The sequence below is a fragment of the Pleurodeles waltl genome, chromosome 2_1 (assembly GCF_031143425.1).
Source record: "Pleurodeles waltl isolate 20211129_DDA chromosome 2_1, aPleWal1.hap1.20221129, whole genome shotgun sequence".
Taxonomy (NCBI): domain Eukaryota; kingdom Metazoa; phylum Chordata; class Amphibia; order Caudata; family Salamandridae; genus Pleurodeles; species Pleurodeles waltl.
The window spans coordinates 181,363,498-181,387,544 of NC_090438.1; the positions used below are offsets into that span (position 1 = coordinate 181,363,498).

Consider the following 24,047-nt stretch of genomic DNA (forward strand, 5'->3'; position numbering starts at 1 on the left):
TTCAAAATGATTAATTCCTGAAAATATGAGACTATGAATTAATCATCACTAAGATCTGTGAAAGGAGTATTGGTCTTCTGAGTTTCTCATTCCCTTTTCTACACAAGCCTTTTTTTAAGGGGCTGCCTTTCTGATACTGATTTCCTTAAAAATACCGGTCAATGTTTTTGCCTAAAAATCTAGGGCCTGGTTTGAGGTCTGGCTGCATCCGCCTTGATAAGTTTTTGAATAAGGTAGAAATGCAAAGATCCATGCAAATACAATCAATTAAGGACCAAAATCTCCAGCTGATTTACAGTTTTGATTTCTATGAATATGTAAAGTTTGAAATTAGGAAACTGGGACTTTGAGAATTATTGAAGCCTAATCTAAAATGCATTTACAGGCACACATTAAGTAAAATTCACAACTGTCCATCAGATAATGCCAGAAGGTGGCATGAATGGGTAAAGATACATTGTAAAGCCACTCTTTGGAAAGAATGAAATTCAAAGAAAAGCCCAGAGCAGAGTCTTCAACCATAGCCTAAAGGTATTCTATCCCTATCATCAAGGGTCAAAATGGGCGGGATCTGTGGGGCACGACACACTCATACTTTTTAAATTTAACATAAACATTTCGCCATACTTTTTTTTTTTTTTTTAAACATAACTGTCCCGGTACAGTAAAGTATAACAGATGAGATGCCTCGGCTGAAGTGGAAGGAAGGTAGTCAGGGTTCATGCTGTCTGAAAGACGTCTAATTGTGTGCAAATGGTTTATACATACAAACCAATATTTTAGAGGAGAAAAGTGTGAGGAGATTTTTGAGAAATCATTGGGAGAATGTGTTTCCTCCACTAGCTTCTATTGAAGGAGAGGAAATTTCAAGCAAGAGACACTCAAAATAAAGCCATTTTTGGCTTAAGAAAAATTGGAGTTTTCCGCCTGTATTGGGTCTATTGACAAGTATGTTAATACGCAAACGGAATGGCTGCTTGGAAGCTGGCATTGGATTTAATTGATGGACTCACTTGAACATAGCTGCCAGGTTTCCTAGGTCCATGAGTGATGTACTGCTCCAGTCCAGTTTTTTTTCCTTTGAATTCTGGGTCATGTAATTTTGATTTATAATGCAATAAACTACACTACAAGTCCCATAATTCAAAGAAAAAACCTGGTCTGGGGCAGCACATCACGCATGCAACTGGGTTAACTTGACAGGGTTGCTTGAAGCTTCCTAATGACAAAGATTTATTCTTTTAGAGAGAGATTGTAAAGGTCCTTCCAGCTGAGCAGTGGAATGTGTGCTTTTAAAGGACCGTTATAAAAAATGTTTGCAGTTGCAGTCATTTGGAAGCACTTTTTATCTTAAACCCTAATCTTTTCCCACATTTTGTGCAACCTATCTTATACTGTGTGTAATGCAGATTTAAAATAGTGACTTACATATTCACAGAGCGTTCTGTCAAAACAGGGGACCTCACTGCAATAAACATGCACAAGCCACTATTATATATATTCCAGTAGACCTGATTCAGATGGGAGAATCACAATTTTGGATGTCAAAAACGTATTTATTTTGGCAGTCTCATGTCTGAAATTCCTGTGCTACAATACAAGCAAAAGAGAGGTAATGCATTCTCACGATTATTTATTTAAAATCTCCCCCTTTCCCCCTCTAAAATGTGTATTTGTATTTCATTTAAGGGGTGCATTATTTCATACACAGTTACCTCAAGGAGACAGACTAGCAAAATAGTTTCAAAATAATGTGGTTTTTTTTTTTAGCCACCCCTTTGACCCTGCCCCACGCTCAGTGAACCCGCCCCCAGTGGACTCAGGATCACAGATTACAGACTTTTGTAGGTCGAGTGCGCAGGCAATTTGACCTGTTGTAAGCATTAAAGGCTTCTAACCACATCCATCTCACACCCATCACTTTCATTCGTTCCTGGGCTTGCTTTTGAAAAATCACTTGATGTCATTGGTAAATACTTTACGGTTGTCCCGTCTTGAGGCTGCTTTTGTCACGCCTTGCAGACGGCCCATGTTACATGGATTATTGCACGATTGCCGATATACTTCAGCGTGGGTGAACTATTTTCTTTATTTTGTCCCTCCCCTTCATGCTGCATGGCAGCCATTGCGCTCACGGCGGGGACAGGCTCAACAGCGTGAACTCGATCGGTGGTATTGGAGTGCTGGTCACATTGTTCACAGTTACCTTATTAGAGTAATTTCTTTTGGCTCTCCCCTTAAAACAGCTGAAATTTGTAAATGCTTTACATAAAACAGAAATCCTCATAGCGAAAGTGGCTCTCCCAGCACAGCAGTAGAGCTGATACTAAAGTATTCACTGCACTCAGTGAAACTCGCTGAATAATGCTTTGTAGGGCATTACTTTCACCAAACATTTTTGCTTATAACTCAGCCTGTAGTGGTCCGAGGACAATAAGACCACCTCCAAAACACTCTTTCTGTCTACATCTTCTCTGGGTCCCACACTAGGTTAGTTGGGACCCCAGAATAATAACCCTTCCCACCATTCAGTGTTCTTTAAGCTATCTCGAGGTAGAACTTGTGAACACTGAATTTTTACTAATAAATATTTATGTATTTTGAATTATGGCTGCATAGAATTTGACTTAATATAGCAAATAATGTGTGACTTGGAAAATGTGCCCGCTTGAGTGTCTGCCACTAAACACAAAGTGTCCTTATTAATATAAGTTGATGTGTTCATGTTTAGATTAATGTAGTAGTGTATTATATTAATGATTACTTATTATGTATTTGCTTTATAATTTGTATACCTTAAGTTAGCGAAGTTCTGGGCCTAGTTTGCCTAGCCTCATGTAAAGTGTCTCTGTTCAAATAATGCTGTGAGAAATGTACAGGGAGTGCAGAATTATTAGGCAAATGAGTATTTTGACCACATCATCCTCTTTATGCATGTTGTCTTACTACAAGCTGTATAGGCTCGAAAGCCTACTACCAATTAAGCATATTAGGTGATGTGCATCTCTGTAATGAGAAGGGGTGTGGTCTAATGACATCAACACCCTATATCAGGTGTGCATAATTATTAGGCAACTTCCTTTCCTTTGGCAAAATGGGTCAAAAGAAGGACTTGACAGGCTCAGAAAAGTCAAAAATAGTGAGATATCTTGCAGAGGGATGCAGCACTCTTAAAATTGCAAAGCTTCTGAAGCGTGATCATCGAACAATCAAGCGTTTCATTCAAAATAGTCAACAGGGTCGCAAGAAGCGTGTGGAAAAACCAAGGCGCAAAATAACTGCCCATGAACTGAGAAAAGTCAAGCGTGCAGCTGCCACGATGCCACCAGTTTGGCCATATTTCAGAGCTGCAACATCACTGGAGTGCCCAAAAGCACAAGGTGTGCAATACTCAGAGACATGGCCAAGGTAAGAAAGGCTGAAAGACGACCACCACTGAACAAGACACCCAAGCTGAAACGTCAAGACTGGGCCAAGAAATATCTCAAGACTGATTTTTCTAAGGTTTTATGGACTGATGAAATGAGAGTGAGTCTTGATGGGCCAGATGGATGGGCCCGTGGCTGGATTGGTAAAGGGCAGAGAGCTCCAGTCCGACTCAGACGCCAGCAAGGTGGAGGTGGAGTACTGGTTTGGGCTGGTATCATCAAAGATGAGCTTGTGGGGCCTTTTCGGGTTGAGGATGGAGTCAAGCTCAACTCCCAGTCCTACTGCCAGTTCCTGGAAGACACCTTCTTCAAGCAGTGGTACAGGAAGAAGTCTGCATCCTTCAAGAAAAACATGATTCTCATGCAGGACAATGCTCCATCACACGCGTCCAAGTACTCCACAGCGTGGCTGGCAAGAAAGGGTATAAAAGAAGGAAATCTAATGACATGGCCTCCTTGTTCACCTGATCTGAACCCCATTGAGAACCTGTGGTCCATCATCAAATGTGAGATTTACAAGGAGGGAAAACAGTACACCTCTCTGAACAGTGTCTGGGAGGCTGTGGTTGCTGCTGCACGCAATGTTGATGGTGAACAGATCAAAACACTGACAGAATCCATGGATGGCAGGCTTTTGAGTGTCCTTGCAAATAAAGGTGGCTATATTGGTCACTGATTTGTTTTTGTTTTGTTTTTGAATGTCAGAAATGTATATTTGTGAATGTTGAGATGTTATATTGGTTTCACTGGTAATAATAAATAATTGAAATGGGTATATATTTTTTTTGTTAAGTTGCCTAATAATTATGCACAGTAATAGTCACCTGCACACACAGATATCCCCCTAACATAGCTAAAACTAAAAACAAACTAAAAACTACTTCCAAAAATATTCAGCTTTGATATTAATGAGTTTTTTGGGTTCATTGAGAACATGGTTGTTGTTCAATAATAAAATTAATCCTCAAAAATACAACTTGCCTAATAATTCTGCACTCCCTGTATGCTTTAAAAGATTAGTTAATGTATTGTATTTCGCTGAGTTGACCAAACGTTTAGCCGAAGGGTTGTTTTAATTTTCTCATGAGAACGGCTTGCGAGAATGTTGTGTACTAGTAGATACAACACTGTATAGTTTAATGTGTGAGAAAACGATGTTTCCACGAGCTAACAATGGATGCACTGACTGGAGCACGGATGAACACAAAAATTGTTACCTGACGAGTCGGATGATGGGAACAGTAGAAGAGGAGCCAATCATCGACTTGTGAAAGCCGATTTAGTTATATCTTAGATTTGCACCTTTAATTCTATTGGACTGGATGTAAAAGTATGATTCTTTGACCAATGGCAAAGTGGGAAGTGTTCTAGACGATTTTAACTTAGCCTGACCGCACCGAGAGATGTGTGCTCATTTTCATTCCTATTTTCCGCCGAAGAGGCGGGCTCATTCCTATTTCGATTTCCTCCTGAGAGGTGTCTATCTTTAACTGTGTTTTAATAATAGCTCCTTATTACAATCATGACCATGATTCAGGCCAACTTAACATTCCTATAACACTACCACTGTTTGAACACTATTGATATGTTTGGGTGACACATAGATTATTTCTCCTCTCTTGCTGTCTTGCACCTTTTTTGGGGGGGGGGAATTCTGTTATCCAGCCAGCAACTCTGATGGTGGTGAAACTGAAAGTGGTATTCTATTTGAATTAGCATGGAAGATTTAAATTAAGACGGTAAATGGCAACATTTTCATGTTTTGCTGCATAGGAAGAAGGTAAATGGAAATGCTTTAGATATATGCAGGGCCACTTGAATAATATGGCAAGAAAAGACGAAATTATGAGTCAGGGTTGACCAATTTATATGGCAAGACAAGTTCAGTTATGAATTTACAATGCCAACAGCTCTAACTCAAACAAATGAGAGACCTATTGCATTGCAAATGCTTGTTAATGATTTGGACCGCTGCCTATCACTTTGAAAACAGTTTGCAGCCATATTTATTGTGCTATCTCTACTTCAGCAGCAGAAACAGGAGCACATTTGAAGATGGCCGTCTCTTTTCAGTCTGGAGTGGGGCGGGTGCAAACGAGAATGTCGTGATGACACAATTAGACGGCGGTGCGCCCCAGCCCTCGAGTCCCTTCTTTGTGTCTATGAGTTCAGCCGCGTTTCACTTCCTGTAAATAGTAAACACAGAAGCGCGCATCAGAGGGTCCAGCGAGAGAAGGGCCTCGGTGGTACCAGCCGCTGCCATGGCACCGGTGCAGCGATCCCGGAGCCCCAGCCCGGCCGGGGGCAGCAGCAGGAAGAGGCGCCGCAGCGGCAGTTCCGATGGTAGAGCCGCCCACAGCCCACCGACAAGAGTCGGGGCGCACCAGCCGCATGTGTTTAAAAAGCCTCGGCGATCCCGCTCCAGGGAGAGGAGCGCAGCAAGGACCCAGCCCCCGCTGAAAGCCGCCCGCAGTGATCGTCCCCAGCACGGGCACTGGGCAGAATACTACGACAAAGATGAAGAGGAGGTACTGCGACAACGCCACCAGGCTTTCATAGCAAGGTAACTAGTATTATTTGCGTTTATTCTTTTACCTTTTCATTTTCAGTTTACTTTTATGGTTTCGTTCTGGAACACCGTCGCGTCCTGGAGTCCTTTTAGCTTTCTGCTTTAGACAGTTTTCGCGACACTCCAGGACTTTAACAGCTGGTGCAGGTTGTGGGCTCTTTGTCTTACCTATTTCGTTAAACTGCTATCTGACAGGACCCTTCTGTCACAGAACTTGATTTCTACCCATAACAGTGAGGAGTTGGTGTTACCCTAGTGGCACTCTTCAGAACTGTCAGACGCATCATCTTCATTTGGCTGTTGTCAACCTCTTTTCATTAACACGCACCCTCCCAAATAGCAGCATACATTGTATTGTATTGTATTGTATTGTAATCGTATTTATATAGCGCTTACTACCCCTGACGGGGCGTCAAAGCGCTTTTCGATGAGTAGCACGCTACTCCAGAACCCAACAAGAATTAGTGATGGATTAGTATAGTTTAATAATGAGTACAGTTTTAGTATTATTATGAGTTAATTTGAGGCGCGGATATGAGAGTTTGTTAGTTAGATTGACTGGAGTAATGGAGGGGTGGAGGAGGAAAGAAATCCAGAAGTGTTAATTGGGAGTATATCCTTCATTTACTCAACCCAAAGGCTTGGGATGAATAAAGGGGGGCGGAGGGGGAAGAGTATGTGGAAGGGGTAGGGAGAGCATAGTAGCAGGGTGAGATGAATGCAGGAGAATTTAGTAGGGTTGTGTGGGAGGTCACAGAGGTAGAGTGAGGTTTGGTGAGTTAGATGTGGAGGTGGAGGGAAGAGCTTAGGCAGAGATATTTAGGAGATGAAAGTGGTAGAAGGGATGAGTCAGAGTGAGAATGGAGAATAGTTTGATAGAGACATGATATAAGAGTGATGAGTAGATAAGTGTGATAAGATGAGAGCAGGAATTCATAGATATCTAGTATAACAACCCAAAAACCAGGAGCCATGCAATGATCCACGAACATGCCAAGCACAGACACAACATATACATACACACATGTGTGTATATATATATATATATATATATATACACACACACCCACATATATATGAATACACACACATATGCACATACAATACATAATTAGAATCATGGGTAAAAAATACTTAGTCAGACAGGTTTAAAGAGTGTGTGTGTATTTTATTGTTATGACAGTAGCAACACATTTTCCAAAGAAACTATAAATAAATAGATATATACAAATAATCTGAAAAAATATTTATCCACATAGACATATGCAGTTCATAGTTGTTTGAAAAAGGTGGTTATGAAGGAAAGAGCCAACTCTTGAGTAGTTTTCTGAAGACAAGAAAGTTATCTGTGGCTCCTATAGTTGGGGGTAATGAATTCCATAGTTTGGCTGCTTGGACGGAGAAGGATGTACCACCTATAGTCTTTTTCTTGTATGGTGGTGTTCTAAGGCAGGGTGCCAGTCTTGAGTGGAGGGTTCTTTGTTGGATGTATTTGGTAATTTTCTTTCTGATAAAAAGCGGTCCTGGTCCATGTATAGCTTTGTGGGTGATACAAAGCAGCTTGAAAGTGCATCGTCTGGCAACGGGTAACAAGTGTAGTGCTCTCAAGGCAGGGGAGATGTGGGCTTGCGGCTTTATATGTAGTAGTAGCCTGGCTGCGGAATTCTGGATACGTTGTAGTTTTTTCATAACAGATAGAGATGATCCATGGTAGAGGCTATTGGCATAATCCAGTTTGGATAGTACAAGCGAGATAGTAGCTTGCACCTTGTGTGGAAATCCGAGGTGGGGGAAGATGCGTCGTAAAGTCTTCAAGGTGATGAAGCTTGTGCGTGCTAATTTGTCTACTTGGGCATTCATAGTTAGCTTGGAATCCATGGTGATTCCTAGGTTTTTCACTTCCTTGGATAATTGAGGAGGTGGTCCGAGATCGTCAGGCCAGCCGCACATACATCTGTTGGCTCGCTTCATGCCACTCTCTTTATGCCACTCTCTTTGTAAACCTGCGTAGAGGTGACAAATACATTTTTCTTACTCTCACTGTAATATAGACTGACCAGGCATGCCGCTTGTCCAAGTAAATATAGCACGTCGCATTATCAGAGTCTGTTGAACTAGCTGGGAGGCAAGTTTTTTTTTTTAATAATTAAATGTATGCAGTATAGCTTTAGCAATTCTAAAGTTGCGTTTAATTGTCCATAGTGACTCACTGTTGAGTCTTCTATTTTGATGAGTGCTCTTAATTATACAATGTAAAATTTACTAGCTATTAAGAACTAAAGTTTAGATTTTTACTAAGGACACAGAGACGAGGAGTATGCATTATTTTTCTTGACTTGTCAGCAGCTGTGCCCATGTTAACTCCTCTAATATACCATTAACTATATTTACCAAAACACAGGGAAAAGTAAGAAAAACACATCATATAAGCATAATATGCCATATTCCAGCAACATTTCCTGCTTTTCCTCCTCCGCCTCTGTCTTCTCATGAAGCTTCTTTGCAGCCCTCCACTTACTGATTCTTTTTCTCTGCATCTATGAATGAGATAAAATACGTCGTTATCCTAGTCTTGTTCTCTTTCAATAAATTATGTCCACTTCATTAAGAGAATGTTGTATATCGAACATTGTCTTTGTCACACCAGTTAATTACAAAATATGAATGTCCTTAGTACACAAAGCTTACACAGGATGGGTTGGTCATCTAAAGTAATGATCCTAGGGGAAATAATCCTCGCCTCTATGTCCTTAATTAAATCAAAACTTTTCTTTTCAATAGCTAAGAAAACTTAACATTCTATATCAGGACCAAAAGTGAGGATTATGTGTGTTTTTAAAGCTTACTCACCACCAGCAGTCACCTCTGAAAGCGTCTTTCAATAGAGATTTTTAAAAGTCTACTCCTACAACAAACCTGTCTGTCAATCTATGATATTCTTCAAATGTCTACTAGCACCAAAGCCTTGGATGCCCTTATCACCCTTGGTAAATGGTGCAGCATTAAGTGCACCTTTTTGCAACATTCCCCTTGTCAAACTGATTGCGGGAGGGAGAAGCCAATTTGAAGGCCTCTTTATTGCTGTGCAAAGCCTACAGTTCCCAGCTGTCCTCAAGTGTGGAATTTAATAGAATATCTACTTGTCCATGGGACAGGTTGCTTCTTAAATCTACTTGTCCTGTAAAAAAAATCTACTTGTCCCTTTGGTGCCAAGTAGTGCGGCAACAAATTATGGCAGCACTCATTATGTAAGAGCTCTGATAATAGACTCTATTATCATGCTAAGAATAATTCTATTGTAGAGATTGAATACTTGCAGTTTCAATCCCTACTATAGCAATTTCCTTATGTTGCTACCTTTCCGCTGATCTACGTACATGGGCTGGAGAAAGCAGTAATTCAAGGGCTGGAATGTCTTTGAGTCTGCAAACCTACTAACGTGCATATTTTAAAGATGTTCACTAGCTCTTCTCTAAACTTTCCTATGAACTGAGAAAAGTTGGAAGTTTACTCCTGACTAATGCAGAAGTAGAAGTTCTTCCAGGATCAGGAAAAAAGTGGTTAGAGTCAACGTGAACTTGAAAATGCCCAATAGATTTTCGCATGAGCAAATATATACATGCAGATATTTTCTAGGAGTATGATTTTCATAGTCTACTCCTGTAAGTGCTTGTAAACTCATGAAAGCCGTTATTTCAAAGACATATAGCATGGGTACCTTTTTGTGACTTTTTAAAGAATTGGGTCCCTAATTAGGTCTGGTGTTAACCAAGACATTTTATTTTTATTAAAATTCTATTTCTCTATCTATTGGCTAGCTTTACTGTGAGTGATCACAATCTGCTGTTCTGCAAGGAGCATATTGGCACAAAGTAGTTTTTTTCAGTGCAAGGAACTACTGTGGCAATCAGTGGCGTAACGATACTGGAGGGGTCCCCTTTGCAAAGAACATGGAGGGGCTCCCCTCTCCAGACTTACTCAGGGCAGGTGCTATGTTGAGGGGGCCCCCTTGAGGGGTCCCCACACTGCAGGGCTGTGGGGCCTTTGTTACACCAATGATGACAATGTGTGCTTTTTGAGACCAAAAACTTTTCATTTTGCTTTTTGTTAGTGTTCATTAAAATGGTCTGGCAGCTCCCACAACAATAGTGTTACAAACGTCCTGTCAAAACAAGGCATGCATTGAGGAAACCAAGAGATTCACAACAAATGGATCGGTTGGCTTTGCCAGTGCTTGTTTATTTTCATGCTTCCTGTAATCTTGTTGAAAATGGTTACACTGATTTTCCATTAAGAATATTTTTTTTGGGAAATACTAGCCTGCTACAACACATTTTACTAAATGACGCTTCAAAGAAATGGCACCTAATTTCATAGTAGCAAAACATTTTTTTTCCTACTTGCATTTTTTTCTGAACATTTTATTTTGAAAAAAAGAATCAACACTATTGCTTACAAGCTTCTGAAAACATTTGCATTTAATCAGAGAGCATTGTGGGAGCATTATACTTAGCCTCAAATTTTGTAACTTTTTAAATGTGTGTACACTTTTTTTTTTCTGGAACCACAGTAAGTAGTGCAGTGTAACCTTAAAAAGTTTATTTACCGAGCTCACCCTAATAACAAAAGCTTTTCAATAATGAACCATAAATACAGTTTCGAACACCATTAACTTATGGACACATATTTCTTCAACCACAGACAGTCCCTTCTCTGTAAACTAGCAGCCAAAGTGTTTGTACTGCAGGGGGTTGGACCCACTTGTCCCAAGGACAAAGTAAACATGAAAACATGTTGCCCTTGACCCCAAACAATATGTCCCGGCGTGGGGATAGGAATTCCACATCTGTGGTGTCCTACCTCATAAGTCATGCTACCGCAAACCATAGTCAGTTAAGGCATCTCTAAAAATGATAGATAAGAAGTTAATTTGATTTAAAAAAGTTTTTGATATTCCTGAACCTAAAGCTATAATATTACTTTTCAAGGTTCATTTTGAATTCCCAAAAGAAGACTATATATACAAAGACAAATCTCTATTGAGGGGTAACTAGGAGCTTTAGTTCCCAATGTGTGTCTCGTGCTGTGAATGGTTGATCTCCCTTGACCAACCACTAGTGCAGACCTAAATGTGCCTTTAAATTTACCACCTTACATTGGTGCTGTTTATTCCCAATTCGCGTGAGTGGGGACTTACAGGATGTAGTTAGAGAGCGCAGTGTCCGGACACATGTGCAGCCTTGATCTGTAGGAAGACTGGAACAGCTCTCTGAAATTGACAAAACCTCTTGGGTGTTTGGCTCCTCTACCTGCTAGCTACTTTCAAAACCAAACATGAATAGGAAGCACAGTCGAAAGGGCACAACCTCTTTATATGGCGATACCGTCTCAGGAGGCAGTGCCCTCAAGCATGTTCTAGAACTTGCACCTGTTGACAAAGGGAAACAGCAATGAAGTCACCATAGTTTGCACAAACAAATGAGTCAAGAGGGTCACCAGGTCATTTGAGCATGCTCCAGAACTGCCACCTACTGCCAAAGGGAAACAACAAACTAGTCCGCACAAGTAAATACATAACATATTAAGGCCCCTTACTGGCATGAGTGTTAAAGCACACAAAATAATAACAATAAAGACATTACAGTAATACAACCTACCTTGTTTAAGCTATGGAACATTATTGGTCCAAACATGCTAATGAGATGGACTTTTTATACTTGTTTGGATGCTGGCGAGAGGAGTTTGTGACCGGTTTCCATCACAAACTGGAAGTAGGTTGAAAGCCTCCAAAGATAGGAAAACTGTGCTACCTCTTTGAAAAATGCCAAAAACTGTTGTAAAAGATTAGGTTTTTACATTCAGTGCTGCATGTTCCTGAAAGCTGGGAAAATGGTGACTTTTACACAGCAACCCTTTTTTTAATATAATTTGAAGGGAAAACAGACACTTCTTTTCCCTTTTTCCCCAAAAACTCAAAATTAAGCTACATTTTGGCCATTGTCTTGGTACCCCTTTAGGACAAGCCACAAACCATGGTTACCGTTAGAATGCCCAGGATGTTGGAAAGAATAATGGGGCAAATTTAGCATGGATACAATATGCAGGAAAAGTTATGGAGCCCTGAGCGCGAGCTTCCTACAAATAGCCAAAAAAGGGCTCAGCACTTTGGTGGGAGGGGGAGGGCAGCAGTTAAGGAGTTAAAGCACATTTCAACAAACAGTGCACTTATTTTTGGTGCTTGAATCTGATCACAAATTACTAAAGTGGATTTTCCTCCTTTATTAGGTGTTATTCTGTATACAACGCTTCAGAAGTGTCTTTGTGTTCAACCTCTATAACAGACATGTTGAGAAGTGGATGGTGGCAGGACCCGAAAGTGAGTGGGACACTGAGATTTGGTGGTAATCTTCACAGTCCCAGCGTTCCAAGATGATGCCGGCCATCTGAAGACATATCATTGCTCAGATCCCCCAAGGATTTAGAAAATACACAGAGCAGAAATGCTTTGGCTGTTGGATGCTTTTCTGCCAAACCAGTGGCAGCTAATAGGACGTTCCTTATAGTGGAGTGAGGATGTGGACTCGCTGGACTGTTGTGTGGTTCATACCCTGAGCACCTACCATATCACTTCAATTCCTTGGAAGGCCGAGCACTAAAAGTCCTGCAGTAGTAGTCTAGAAGTGTGAAATGGTCTGGGGGTGCTTACACTTCATGGTGAAGCCAGTTCCTGTGGGTGGGTGATGTGGTGGGAGGTGCCACTGATGTTTTGAACTACCATGTGGAATATGCAAAAGGAGGTACCACCTGAGCACCGAAGTGTGGGCTCACACATATACTAAGAACGCTAATAGCAGAACATTTTTTAATGTGAGGAAGAGGCACCAAAGTGAATTAGTAGCCAGAGGATAAGGAAAAAGGATCTATCTTGTCCAACATATGAAAAGAAGCTGGCCTGGTGGTAAAATGCTTGGGAGTGAATAAAAAGGTAAGTTCTGCAGAAGGTAGATTAGACAAGATAGAACAGTTCATGCAGTGCATTCAGATGTACTTGGCGCTAAGCATTGCTTTTCCTGCCTCTCGGGACGGTTGAAAGGACAGAAGTTTGGGCTTATCAGGGCCCTGCCGCGAGCAATTCTTAACACTTCGGATGTTTGGCTTATACAGCCATTACATCATACAGTACCTACGATTTTCTTTCAATTGAAGACATCCTTTTGGACTCAGTATCTCATCAAGCTATATGCCTTGAAAAAGTCCGGTTGGACAAAACACGTGTTGGCTGTCTCTCAAAATTGATGTGCTTACTTGGCTGTCTTTGAAAATTGATGTGCTTACTTTTTTTCAACACAAGGAATTAAAACCTTTTGGATTCTTGCATATTCTGGACTTATCATTTGGAGTGCCCTGGTATTTTCTGTTTTAATTTAAGCATTGTGTTCTAGTAGTGTGCCTTTACTGTCTTCCGCTGCCTTGAAGATTATGAAAATTCAAGCAGTTCTTAGGGATGGTCACCTGAGTAAGAGGAGTCAAACCTGAGGTCACTTTTTGAGACATTCCTCCACAGCTACATGATGTGTAGAGAGATGGCAAGGCAGTTCATAGAACTGCCAGACTACAGACCGGATGCGCAAGCAAAGATGGAGAGAAATACAGACCAATCTTGGTTAGCATTGGAGGCCATGCCACAGGAAATAATTCTGAGGGCAGCAACCCTGAAGGAGCTAAACTATGAATGTCATAGGATTATTTTGCTCCCATACCTCAGCCCAATGACTATGGCCAGGAGACCGATATAGGACACAGGAGTGGCCCCCCAGGAGAGAGTGGACTGTTTTTATTCTACCTTCTTCAAGCATTTCTGAATGGGTTTTGTTTGAGATGTTCTTGCTTGTAACGTTGTTCCGTGAAGTGGTGCATGTAATAGTTTGCTTAAATGATGTGGTACTTTTTCCTGTTTCATGGCAGCAGTGTAGATGCTTAAAATTAACCATTGTCAGACCATGCTAAATAAATAATCATCTATCGCTACAGTATAGTCTGCTCTAGAAAAAATATTGTACAGCTAACTTGACGTATAGTGCTTCTGCACACAAGGCATGTTTTGCTTCTATATACCATTACTTGATTGGGGTAAAATATGCTAAAGTATTTAAAGTGATCTTCTAGGGTATCATTTTACTTGGCAAATATTGCAGAGATCTAGACTATATTTAGTCCAGTGGTGGCAACTAACCTCTAGTCTAAATGTAACTTGCATTATTGCATCCAACTTGCTATCACTTTTGCTGTTATCATTTTATTTTAAAGCACATGCTATCTCAGTTCTCTGGCATTGGCTCCTTATAATCTTCATACTATTGGTATAATGGGCTGGATTTCATACATCAGATTTGCACTGTCAACTTTTTATATACTCTTGTGTAGGCATGCAGATAAATTATAAGATGTTCCCCTCTCATCATCTTGGTCTCTTTCCTGGCCCCCTCCAGTTGGCGATATAAGTGGGGATAAGACACCATGATGCACATATGTAGCAGTATGTAGGAAAGTGCTTTTTTTGTTTACATGGGTCCCCTCTACTTTCTGCCTGTTATCTGATGTTATTTTGACTAAAAGTGCACTGGGTTCCTGCTAACCTGGGTTCTTGCTATCCAGGTCCACAATGCCAGGCCTCTTTCCCTAAATTGTATAATGGTTTCCCCAATCAGCAAATCCTTTAGCACCTTCTGTAAGTCCCTAGTAAATGGTTCCCGTGGTACAGCGGGCCTGAGGTGCTAAAGAGGGTCCCTAAGGGCTGCAGCATGAATTGTGCCACCCTAAGGGACCCCTCACCGAGCACATGACAGGCTGCCATTGCAGGCTGCATGTCTTCGTGGTAACAGGAGTGAAAACACCACATGGCACAAAACCTGTTTCAATGTCCCCCAACACTGCATGCAATATCTGTAAGTCCCCCGTCTAGCAGGCCTCACAGCCCTAAGGCAGAGTGCGTTATAGTACATGTGGGGCAAATGTGCACGAGCAGATTTGCCCCTACTATTTCTTTGTCAATGCTCAGATGTAAGTGACCAGGGAAGTCATTTTAAATGCATGTGCTGGACACAGGTCATTATGGGTTCCCCAGCTACATGATGACTTCACTGAAGATAGGGATGTTTGGTGTCAAACATCTCCTATTGGTGAACCCATGATGATGCCAGTGTTGGATTTAACAATCCATACATCCAGAGGGCACCTTAGAGGTGCCTCCTGAAACCCTACCAGCCTCTGGTGTGCTAACTGACCATTTTCGGCCAGCTTGCCACCCAAGACACAGTTCTGGCCCCCTAGATTGAGAGCCTTCTGCTCTCAGGAGTCCCAGAACAAAAGCCTGCCCCTCCCATAAGATGTCCTGCTGGTCAGCCTTCCTACGGTGGCAAGTCTCAGCCAGCTGCCGCCTTTGAAATCAAATCTGGCTCTCCTCACAGGAGAGAAAGCTACCCCCTGTCCATTGCCAATTTAGCACCTGGACAGGCGGGAAAATTAACCAGTCAGGTAGGCGTGCCACCTCAAGTCTAGCACCACCCCTAAAGTGGGTTACTGCGAGGTGGACACAATTTTTCAGAGGGAGCCATTGTTGAGTTGGCATACCTAGAAATACTGGGACAGGGTTATGCCCACTTCCATAGGAAGTGGTCATATAGGGGGCATAGTGACCCCTGGGGTCAGCCCATTGGCTTCTACCCTGCACTCCCCTAGTGCCTCTAAATTCAGTATTTAGGGGAGCCCTTGGCACCAAAGAAGCAGATCCTGACGACCTAAGAAAACCAAGGACACTGAAGAGCTGCAACAGAAGAAGAGGAGAAAAGAAGCAGCTGACCCGGTACAAACCCCTCGGTCCTTTCTGCATCCCTTGTCGAAATCTACACCAAAGTCGACTTGTCCTGCATCTGTGACTCCAGAAACCCGGTAGGACTGCCTGCCTTTGAAAGGACTCAAGACCTCCCGTGAACAGCTGACCTGCTCTCGGGCAAATTCGAAAAGAAGGGACTCTGAAGCTTCTGGAACCACCAAAACCGAACACCTGAAGTCACCACTGCGCCTGCCGTCTCCGACTTGAGTTGAAGTGGACCACCAGTGCCAACAAGGTTCCCCAGCCCTCCAGAGTCCGAGTCCATCGGGGCTTCATCTTTCCTGGACTCCCCGACGATGCCTGCTGCCTCTACATGCCGCCCCCCTCCACCCCGACCGCTCCAGTAAAGAAAACCTGACACCTAAAGTCACCTCTAGACCTGTCGCCCCTGAGCTGTGGAGAAGAGGACTAAAGGTGCCTACCTGTGCTTGAGCATCATGAGGCCTGAGCCCCGCTGTTGATTCAGCCCAACTGGCCGCCTGGCCAGAGTATACAGCCTCCTTTCGCAGTGACCAATCTCCATAGAAACACATTGGGCACCCAACGCTGTTTGCCACTCTGCAACCTGTCGCCTCTGTACCACTAAGGGTGTACTGTTTGAGCTGCCCTGGACCTTGCCCACTACTCACCTTTAACTCCTGGAGATTGGGCTTGTAGGTCTCTCTATTTGTACCTGTTAGCAGAACTTGTTTTTTCTCCCATAGGATAACATTGCAGAGTTCAGAAATTGCACTGTGTCCACTTTATAAAATGAAAGCATTCCTATATAAAAACTTACTTACCCGAACAATTTTTCTCTGATGTCTAAACATATATAAGGATACTTGCTATTTTTATAAATTGGTGTGGATCTCCTTGAGTCGTGTTTCATTTATCGATGATAGTGGGTATTTGTAGATGTCTTGCACTCCTCCGTTTTAAGGCTGAGGCTGCTCGACCACACTAACCTTAAATAGAGCAGTTTGGGATTGCTTAGCAAGCCCTGTCCACTCACCGGGGAACGCCTGGACCCTTTACACGGTATTCACATACCACATAAAAAGCCAGCTTCCTACACAGAACAATATTTCATACTTGTAGCGTTAACAACGTTTCAGGTTATTCCACTTAAAGACTAAACATGTCCACCTCCCACAAACATCGTAAGCATGGTACAGCAGTAATTTAGTAGGTCACCATGTATAAAGCTACACAAGCAAGTCTCTGAACATATTTTTGACACCAGAGCACTAGTTACCATTAAAATAGATGATTGAACGCCAGCACCAATGAGCCAGCTGAGTTTTTAAATTACTCTTTTAGGCGCACAGTTGTAGGACTGTTTCCCTCACTCCAGATTGTAGTCTGAAATAAATACGTGATCATTGATGCTATAGTCCTATTGCCTGTCTTGTTTGGATTTCTTTTTACCAACCCAGATGTACAAACATGACACTAAGCAATAATATTTTTAAATCCATATATACATTTTTATGACAAATGGAAAGTATGTGAAAATAGGTTGGGTGGGTTCTTACATTATTTCGTAATATGCATTACTGTTAAATTGTGTGTTGTTTGTTACAGGAGATTACATGAGAGAGAGCGAATTGGTGAACTTGGAGCTCCTGAAGTCTGGGGACTTTCACCAAAGGTTCCTGATCCTGAGTAAGACCTTTATATTTTTTCTACAAATCACACCTTTGCCTAATTAGACCTTTTCTGGTTTCTAAGATTCATTTTTTTTTAACAAGGAACATCTACAAAGGGATTAGGGCTAATAACGTAATAAATGGTATTGGGACCAAACAGAAATGAGAACATTGAACATTGATTAAGGACTGATGGTTAAGCCTTTAGCTTGCAAGCTTAACTTCTTTGAGTTACTCATATTGATCCCCCTACAACTATGTGATGTTGCAGAAGTTGAATTGCTAATCTTGTTCTGAGATTTTTGTTTCCTCTTGTGAACCACTGAATTCATGCATGTGGACAGAGTATAAAATGTATTGTATCATTTGCACTTCCTTTTATCTGTTTTTTTTATTGTGTCTCCTGCCAAACCAGTCATTTCCATAGGAAGATTTGTGTTGCCCTGTCGAGTATATTGTCATGGTTGTAGTTTTTGGGGGTATTCCTTGTACCAAGTTACGACCCATTAATTAGTATTTTGCTTTCAAACAGTTTGCAAAGGCTGTGGCCTCCCTTCTTAGACTATCATTTTATGCATGTTAACCATAGGAGTGGTATTTAAAGTTAGGCATTTAAGCCTGTATTTAATGTGATCGGAGGTCCGTTCGTTCCTCGGTGACCCAAATGTGCATATGACAGGGATAGACTTAAACTGCGACATGGTCGTCACCCATTCCATGCTCATTAGGAATTTTTGAGCCATTTTAGTGATGAACTGTTAACTTCCTTTTTCAATAATCGTTCATTGAGGATGGCGTAGTCCACGGTGTGCAAGATGGGCAGATAGTGCTAGTGCCTACCGCCACTAACATACACCTCTTGTATAGTTTATTGAACACTGGGATCTGTAGGCTGTGTCGAGACTGTTCTGCTGTGGCCTGACTTACATAGAAGTAACTTTGTCCAAAATGTTTGGGTGTCGATGGGGCACAACTTTAAGGACTTGTGGAAAAAGTGATTGAGTAGGAGGAGTCCACAGAACTTAGGCAGGTAAAAACTCAGTCATTTTCTGGCCTTTGGCTTTCTTGTCCTCTCATGGCTCCAGTTCAAATGTAATGCATTTGAGGTGTGTGTGCGCGTAGGGTGAGTATTCAATGTGAGAGATCTTCAGTTGTCACAATTCCACATAATTGCAGACATTTGTGTAATTACAAATATTGTAATATTTTCACAAATTTAAAATCAAATTATGAAATTGGTGAAAAACATTGGCACAGTTCCATATAGGGTATTAGTATAAGATTGACGGGAGTTTCTGCAGTTCAGAATTGTGTTGCACTTGCTCATCTATGTGGGGTGATTTGTGCTGAAAAAGGTGGATGCCGGTAAGGATTGTGGTGAATTTACAGAGATGCTTGGTGCTCACACCCTCCCTTATACATATTTCTGCATTTTTATAATGTCAACCTAGCTATAAGCATCAATCATTGTACAAGAGGAGGGCTTTATAACATAGAGTTGCAACACAGCACTGGAGAGGGGGTAAATACAGACTAAGTGGTGGCGATCGGTTTACTGTAAGTATTTATTGGACAGCAACAGAGATTAGAAAGGAAACTATTGCAAAAGAGAGGGATCTCTTTGGATGGAGATCCATAACTAGTTGGTCTATGTTCGATGATGAGTTTGTAGCGTTTGGGCTGAATCTCTCTTCAGAAGTGGAGAACAGATAGATCCTTCTTGATCTTGACTTAATGATATTCGAGCTGCAGTATCCTTGCTTTAACCTCCAATACCGTTCCCAGTACTGAGATGCTTTCAAGTCCTTCTGATGCACTTCTATCCTGACATGTACCGTGTAATGCTTTCCCTATGGTGAGACACCATACACAGCTTACACAATACACTTTTGACTTAACCTGTGATATTTTACAATACAAAACTTATTTAAAAAAAAAAAGTTACATCTTTTTATTAAACTATTACTCAGTGCACAACATATACAGTTGACGAATCAGTAGTCGGATAGCCATCGCAGGGTTACATGTCATCACAAAGTCACAGGTATCATTCATAGTATACACCAATTATCCACATTGATTTGAAAGAGTCGCGTTTCTGCATCAAAGGTAGACAACGGCCCATACCCCAACCCCCCCTAAGAGAAGCACATAGTATTTTCACTAACTTTATTCCCTGTAGGCCCGCCAGTTGTTCCAGACCTTCTCCCATTTCTGAGGCCGCACCTACTCTGGTACACCACATGTTCTGTGTACTGGCACCAGTCCAGGTCCTCCTCCCAATCATCAATCCTTAGGGGTCTATCTACCACCCAGACTCTCGCCATATTACATTGCGCTACCCCCGCCGCTAGTCCCAGACAGATTTTCTGTTATTTAGGCCACGCCTCCTCACCACTTATTTTCAGGAGATGCCATTGAGCCTCTAATGGGTCAGTAAGTCCAGTAACCTGAGTCATAATTCGTATTACTCCTCTCCAGTACTGTTGGATGATCAGGCATTTCCATAGTATGTGAAAGAAAGAGCCCTCCTGGCCACACCCCCTGGCACAGAAACCTGATTCACACCTACCCAGTCGTTGGATGTGTTGTTAAACAATACGACCTCTGGAGGATCCTCAACTGGACCAATCGAAAACGAGACCGGATGGCCACCTCTTGGGGACTCTGCACTGCCTCCACCCAATCTTTGTTCTCTTTAAGGCTAAGGTTCCCCTCCCATGCCTCCCGCAGTGCCCCAAGGGGTCTGGAGAATTGTTCACCAATTTCCTATATGTCAAGGAGATGGCTTTGTCTTGCATGGGGTCCGAGAGGAGGAGATCTCCAGTGGTGCTGCGTTGGGCAATTGTTCCCCCTCCAGCATATGGTGCCTTAATGCTTGTCCCAGTTTGAGGAGACGGAAGCGCTCACCGGTTCCCATCTTGTATTCCCACTGCAGCACCTCAAATGTCACTAGTGCTTGATCCTTCCAGACATCCCCCAGGTGTTCGATACTGATCCGTTCCCATTTAAAAAAATCACTTGAGGGTCCAACTTCTTTCAGAAGGTCGCTGTCCCATAATGGAGTCATGCCCGTCCGTTTGCCTTCCCATCCTAAAAATCTTGTGGCTTCCCTCCAAGTCCATACCACTGCCTGCGTGTAGGCTGGCAAGGAGCTCTTATGTGCTTTCCTGTACAACACAGAGCGGTAACACCAACACCGATAGCTTTCCAGTCGACCTGATAAGAGAGTTCTATACGGTCTGCGAAACCCCAGTCCTTCATCACTATCAACTCGGCTGCCCACTAGTATTTGCGGAAATCAGGGACTGGCAGTCCTCCTTCACATACCCCTCTCTGGTGTTTGCCTAACACAAAAATACTTAAGCGGTTTGCTCAGTGTACCTCTGCCCTGATGTGTAGTATGAGCTGGTATCCCAGTGCTGGAACCTGGTCACACCTAAAAGTCATGACTAACCATATTTCCACTGTACACCACTATTCCAGTACAAAACTTTTCACATTTCTAACAGCCCTTACATATCCTGATCTGCTCTTTATACTGCCACCACAGTACTAAGGCACCACAGAGCCCTCTCACATAGTATACACCATAAAAGATCATAACACCCTCAAGCACCTTCAAATCAGAGTCCAAAGTTTTCTTTTCATTCTTGAATTTCCATTGTAGCCAGCACGTTTTTCCTTTTTATAAACTTCCTCGGGGCAAATATGTAGTAAAACGTCACACATTTGATTAAGTCTTAAAGTATACCAGAAACAAATGACAGTATCTCTATCATAGGCCAGTATACTGCATAGAGTCTGAGCAGGTTTGTATCTCCTTGTTTCTCTTCTTAGTGAGATCAAATTCTCTGTATCACCACGAATGCCACATGCAGAAAAACAAGAATAAAAAGAAAACCATCAAGCAGCATTGGTTTGGACTTTGATTTGGAGGTGCTTGCGTGTCTTTAATGGAGTATTTCATCTGTGTAAGGCCCCCCCCCCACTCCCGTTAAGCAGTGGGTAAAAAGGAACTTCGAAATTTGATTGAGTTGGATTAATTCAGAATTTGTGCATGCAGAAATTTCCTAGCCATTTAATGTTTTGACGCTCTTATATGGTACCTCAGATTTGAATTAAAAAGTATAGTACATCCATACTGATACCCTTGTAGCGTTCTCTGACTTAATTTTGGCTCCATGTATTTCAATGTGGATTCAACTCCGAACTGCACCCTCCCTCCAGGAATTCAGAAAGGGGCTCAAGATCTGGCTTTTTTAATTGACACAGAGCAGCCAAACCCACGCCTGGGTACCCTCACGGGTGATTACATGCTATACATATCTATGATTGATTAACTAGTCTTGCCCTCATTAAAGTCTGCATAGTCCAAATGAAACACATTTGAGTTGTAGGTCTCCCAACTGTTACCAAGACCTCAAGGTGTCTCTAGATCATAGTCTAGCATACATTTGAGTACAACATTATTTTTAGCTTTCCATATCTGTTGTTCATGCATTTTTGTGGGGTACTATAACTCGGGATTCTTATATTTGATTGGCTTATTTTTTTGTAATTTTACTGTGTACATTTTCCTTTTCTATCTAATTTGAGCTAGTATCTGACTAATTCTCCATGCTCTTTAAATTAATGTATAGACAGTACATCGTTCCATCCTGCACATTAATTCATTAACTGATGCACCCATCATCCTCCTGCATTCATTCATCTATCAATTTATGCACCCACACTGATGCATGGCCTGGTGTCTCAGTGGACTAATGCAAACCATATTTTTGACGCCATGGTTACAAGCTCAAATCCTAGTAGGTCCTTTTATCCTTTTTAGGTCAATAAAATGATTATGCTTGAGGTGTGTGTCCATGGTACCTCTGTAGCTGAATGCCTGTAATTGCTGATGGAGGTCTGTGCAGGGAGAATAGTCTGATGTTTTAATGGATAATTGGGAAGGATTTATTTTGAAGAGGCTAGTTTACAGATGTTTATTGAATGTTACCAGACAAGGTTGACATGGTAGAGACCATCCTAGAACAGACCTCCTATCATGGTATTTTCAGTTCAATCTGTCCGTGACAAGTAGATTTGTATTGCTGTAACAAAGATTTATTTGGCATTATAGTTCAGGATCAGAGACTAGATGTTTTCGGTGAATTCCCATTTAAGTGTGGAAGATGGTACAGAGAATTGTGAACTGCATCTCCTATGCCACCTATGGAATTCTCTGTGGACCAGCGTGATGTTGGATAATTTGTTTTCTTTTTATCTAGAAAGAGGTTGCGCTTTTTTGTTTTTGCGGCTTTTGTAATTTGAATTTCTTTTCATGTGGGGTCCCAGCGTTAACATTACAGTAGTGCACCCTCCGTAGTGGTGACGAGGTTGATCAGTCAAGACTTTACTCTGGGCATTTCTAATGGTTTGGATTCCGAGAACTAAAAACAGTAATCGTATTTGGTAAATGTCATGCTGTAGTAGTCTTAGCTACATTTTATTTAAAAAAAGGTCTTCATTTCCACTACCGAAATGTTGAAAATCAACAACTGCATGCCGAAAAAGCCACAGACCCCTAGCACCTCATGGAGCTGAGCTACAATCCCAAACCGATTTTTACATTCAAGGTGCAAATTGATAAATCTAGACAATGTTATCCTACGTTGGTGAATTAATACTGCTTTGAGTTTTACAACATCTTGAAAATGTGTACTCTACCATCCCCCCCCTCCCCCATTTCACCAACAGGAAACCTAATTGATGAATCAAAGATCTGATAAGACTGTGGCAGAAAATGTATTTTTACCTGCCTGGCTTTCTCCTTTTTCCATACATTACAAGGGTATCTCAACAAAAATTCACCAGTTTATTTCCCTGCTATAGGTATTCTCAAACACCTAACCCATAAACCCAATACACTAAAAGGAAGGGGACCCATTCAAATTGACTGCTGGATGAGGATTCAGTGCCCTTCTGCTTTCTGATTGTTTCCTTCTGTTTAGTTATTAGGCCTGCAAGTCCACTTATTTTTGTTTCTGTATGTGTCTGCCTTTGTAGTGCATCCGGACTAATTTCCTTATTTTTAAATGAGAAAGTGTTTTGCCATGCAGAGTAACTTTCATTTCGTCCTAGACAATGAAAAGTGTCATTTATGAAGGTTGTTCCTTTTTTGTTCATTATTATAGAACACTTTATTTTAATATTATATATTTTAATGTTTTTGTTCAAGCTCTGATGAACATACCCCAGTAGAGGATGATGAAAAGTCCAAGAAAAGCAGTAGCTCGGATTCTAGCTCAGAAGGTATCTATACTAATCATAGTTTTTTTCTTTTTTGAAATTGTGCTTTTTTGCTATTTTATGATGGTTAGTTGATTCAGTTGGCACACGTGCTACAGAGGTATGTTTAAGAGTCACAGTAAAGCCATTTCTGATGCAAAAGGTCTCGAGCGCAGCTATACATGCTTAGCAAGTGTAATGTGGCTAACAGCATAAACCATTGCACACACAAAAAATTAGCGCAGCTTGACACA

At 41.6% G+C, this 24,047-nt stretch overlaps 1 protein-coding gene across 1 annotated transcript in view; it reads left to right on the forward strand.

The window, feature by feature from the left end:
• The first annotated feature begins 5,593 nt into the window (after window positions 1-5,593).
• Window positions 5,594-24,047, forward strand: part of NKAP (NFKB activating protein) — a 133,055-nt gene continuing 114,601 nt past the window's right edge. The window contains exons 1-3 of the mRNA XM_069212167.1: window positions 5,594-5,991; window positions 17,456-17,536; window positions 23,744-23,817. Of these exons, the coding sequence (XP_069068268.1) occupies window positions 5,690-5,991; window positions 17,456-17,536; window positions 23,744-23,817 (457 nt within the window). The 5' untranslated portion in view covers window positions 5,594-5,689. The remainder of the gene's footprint in view (window positions 5,992-17,455; window positions 17,537-23,743; window positions 23,818-24,047) is intronic.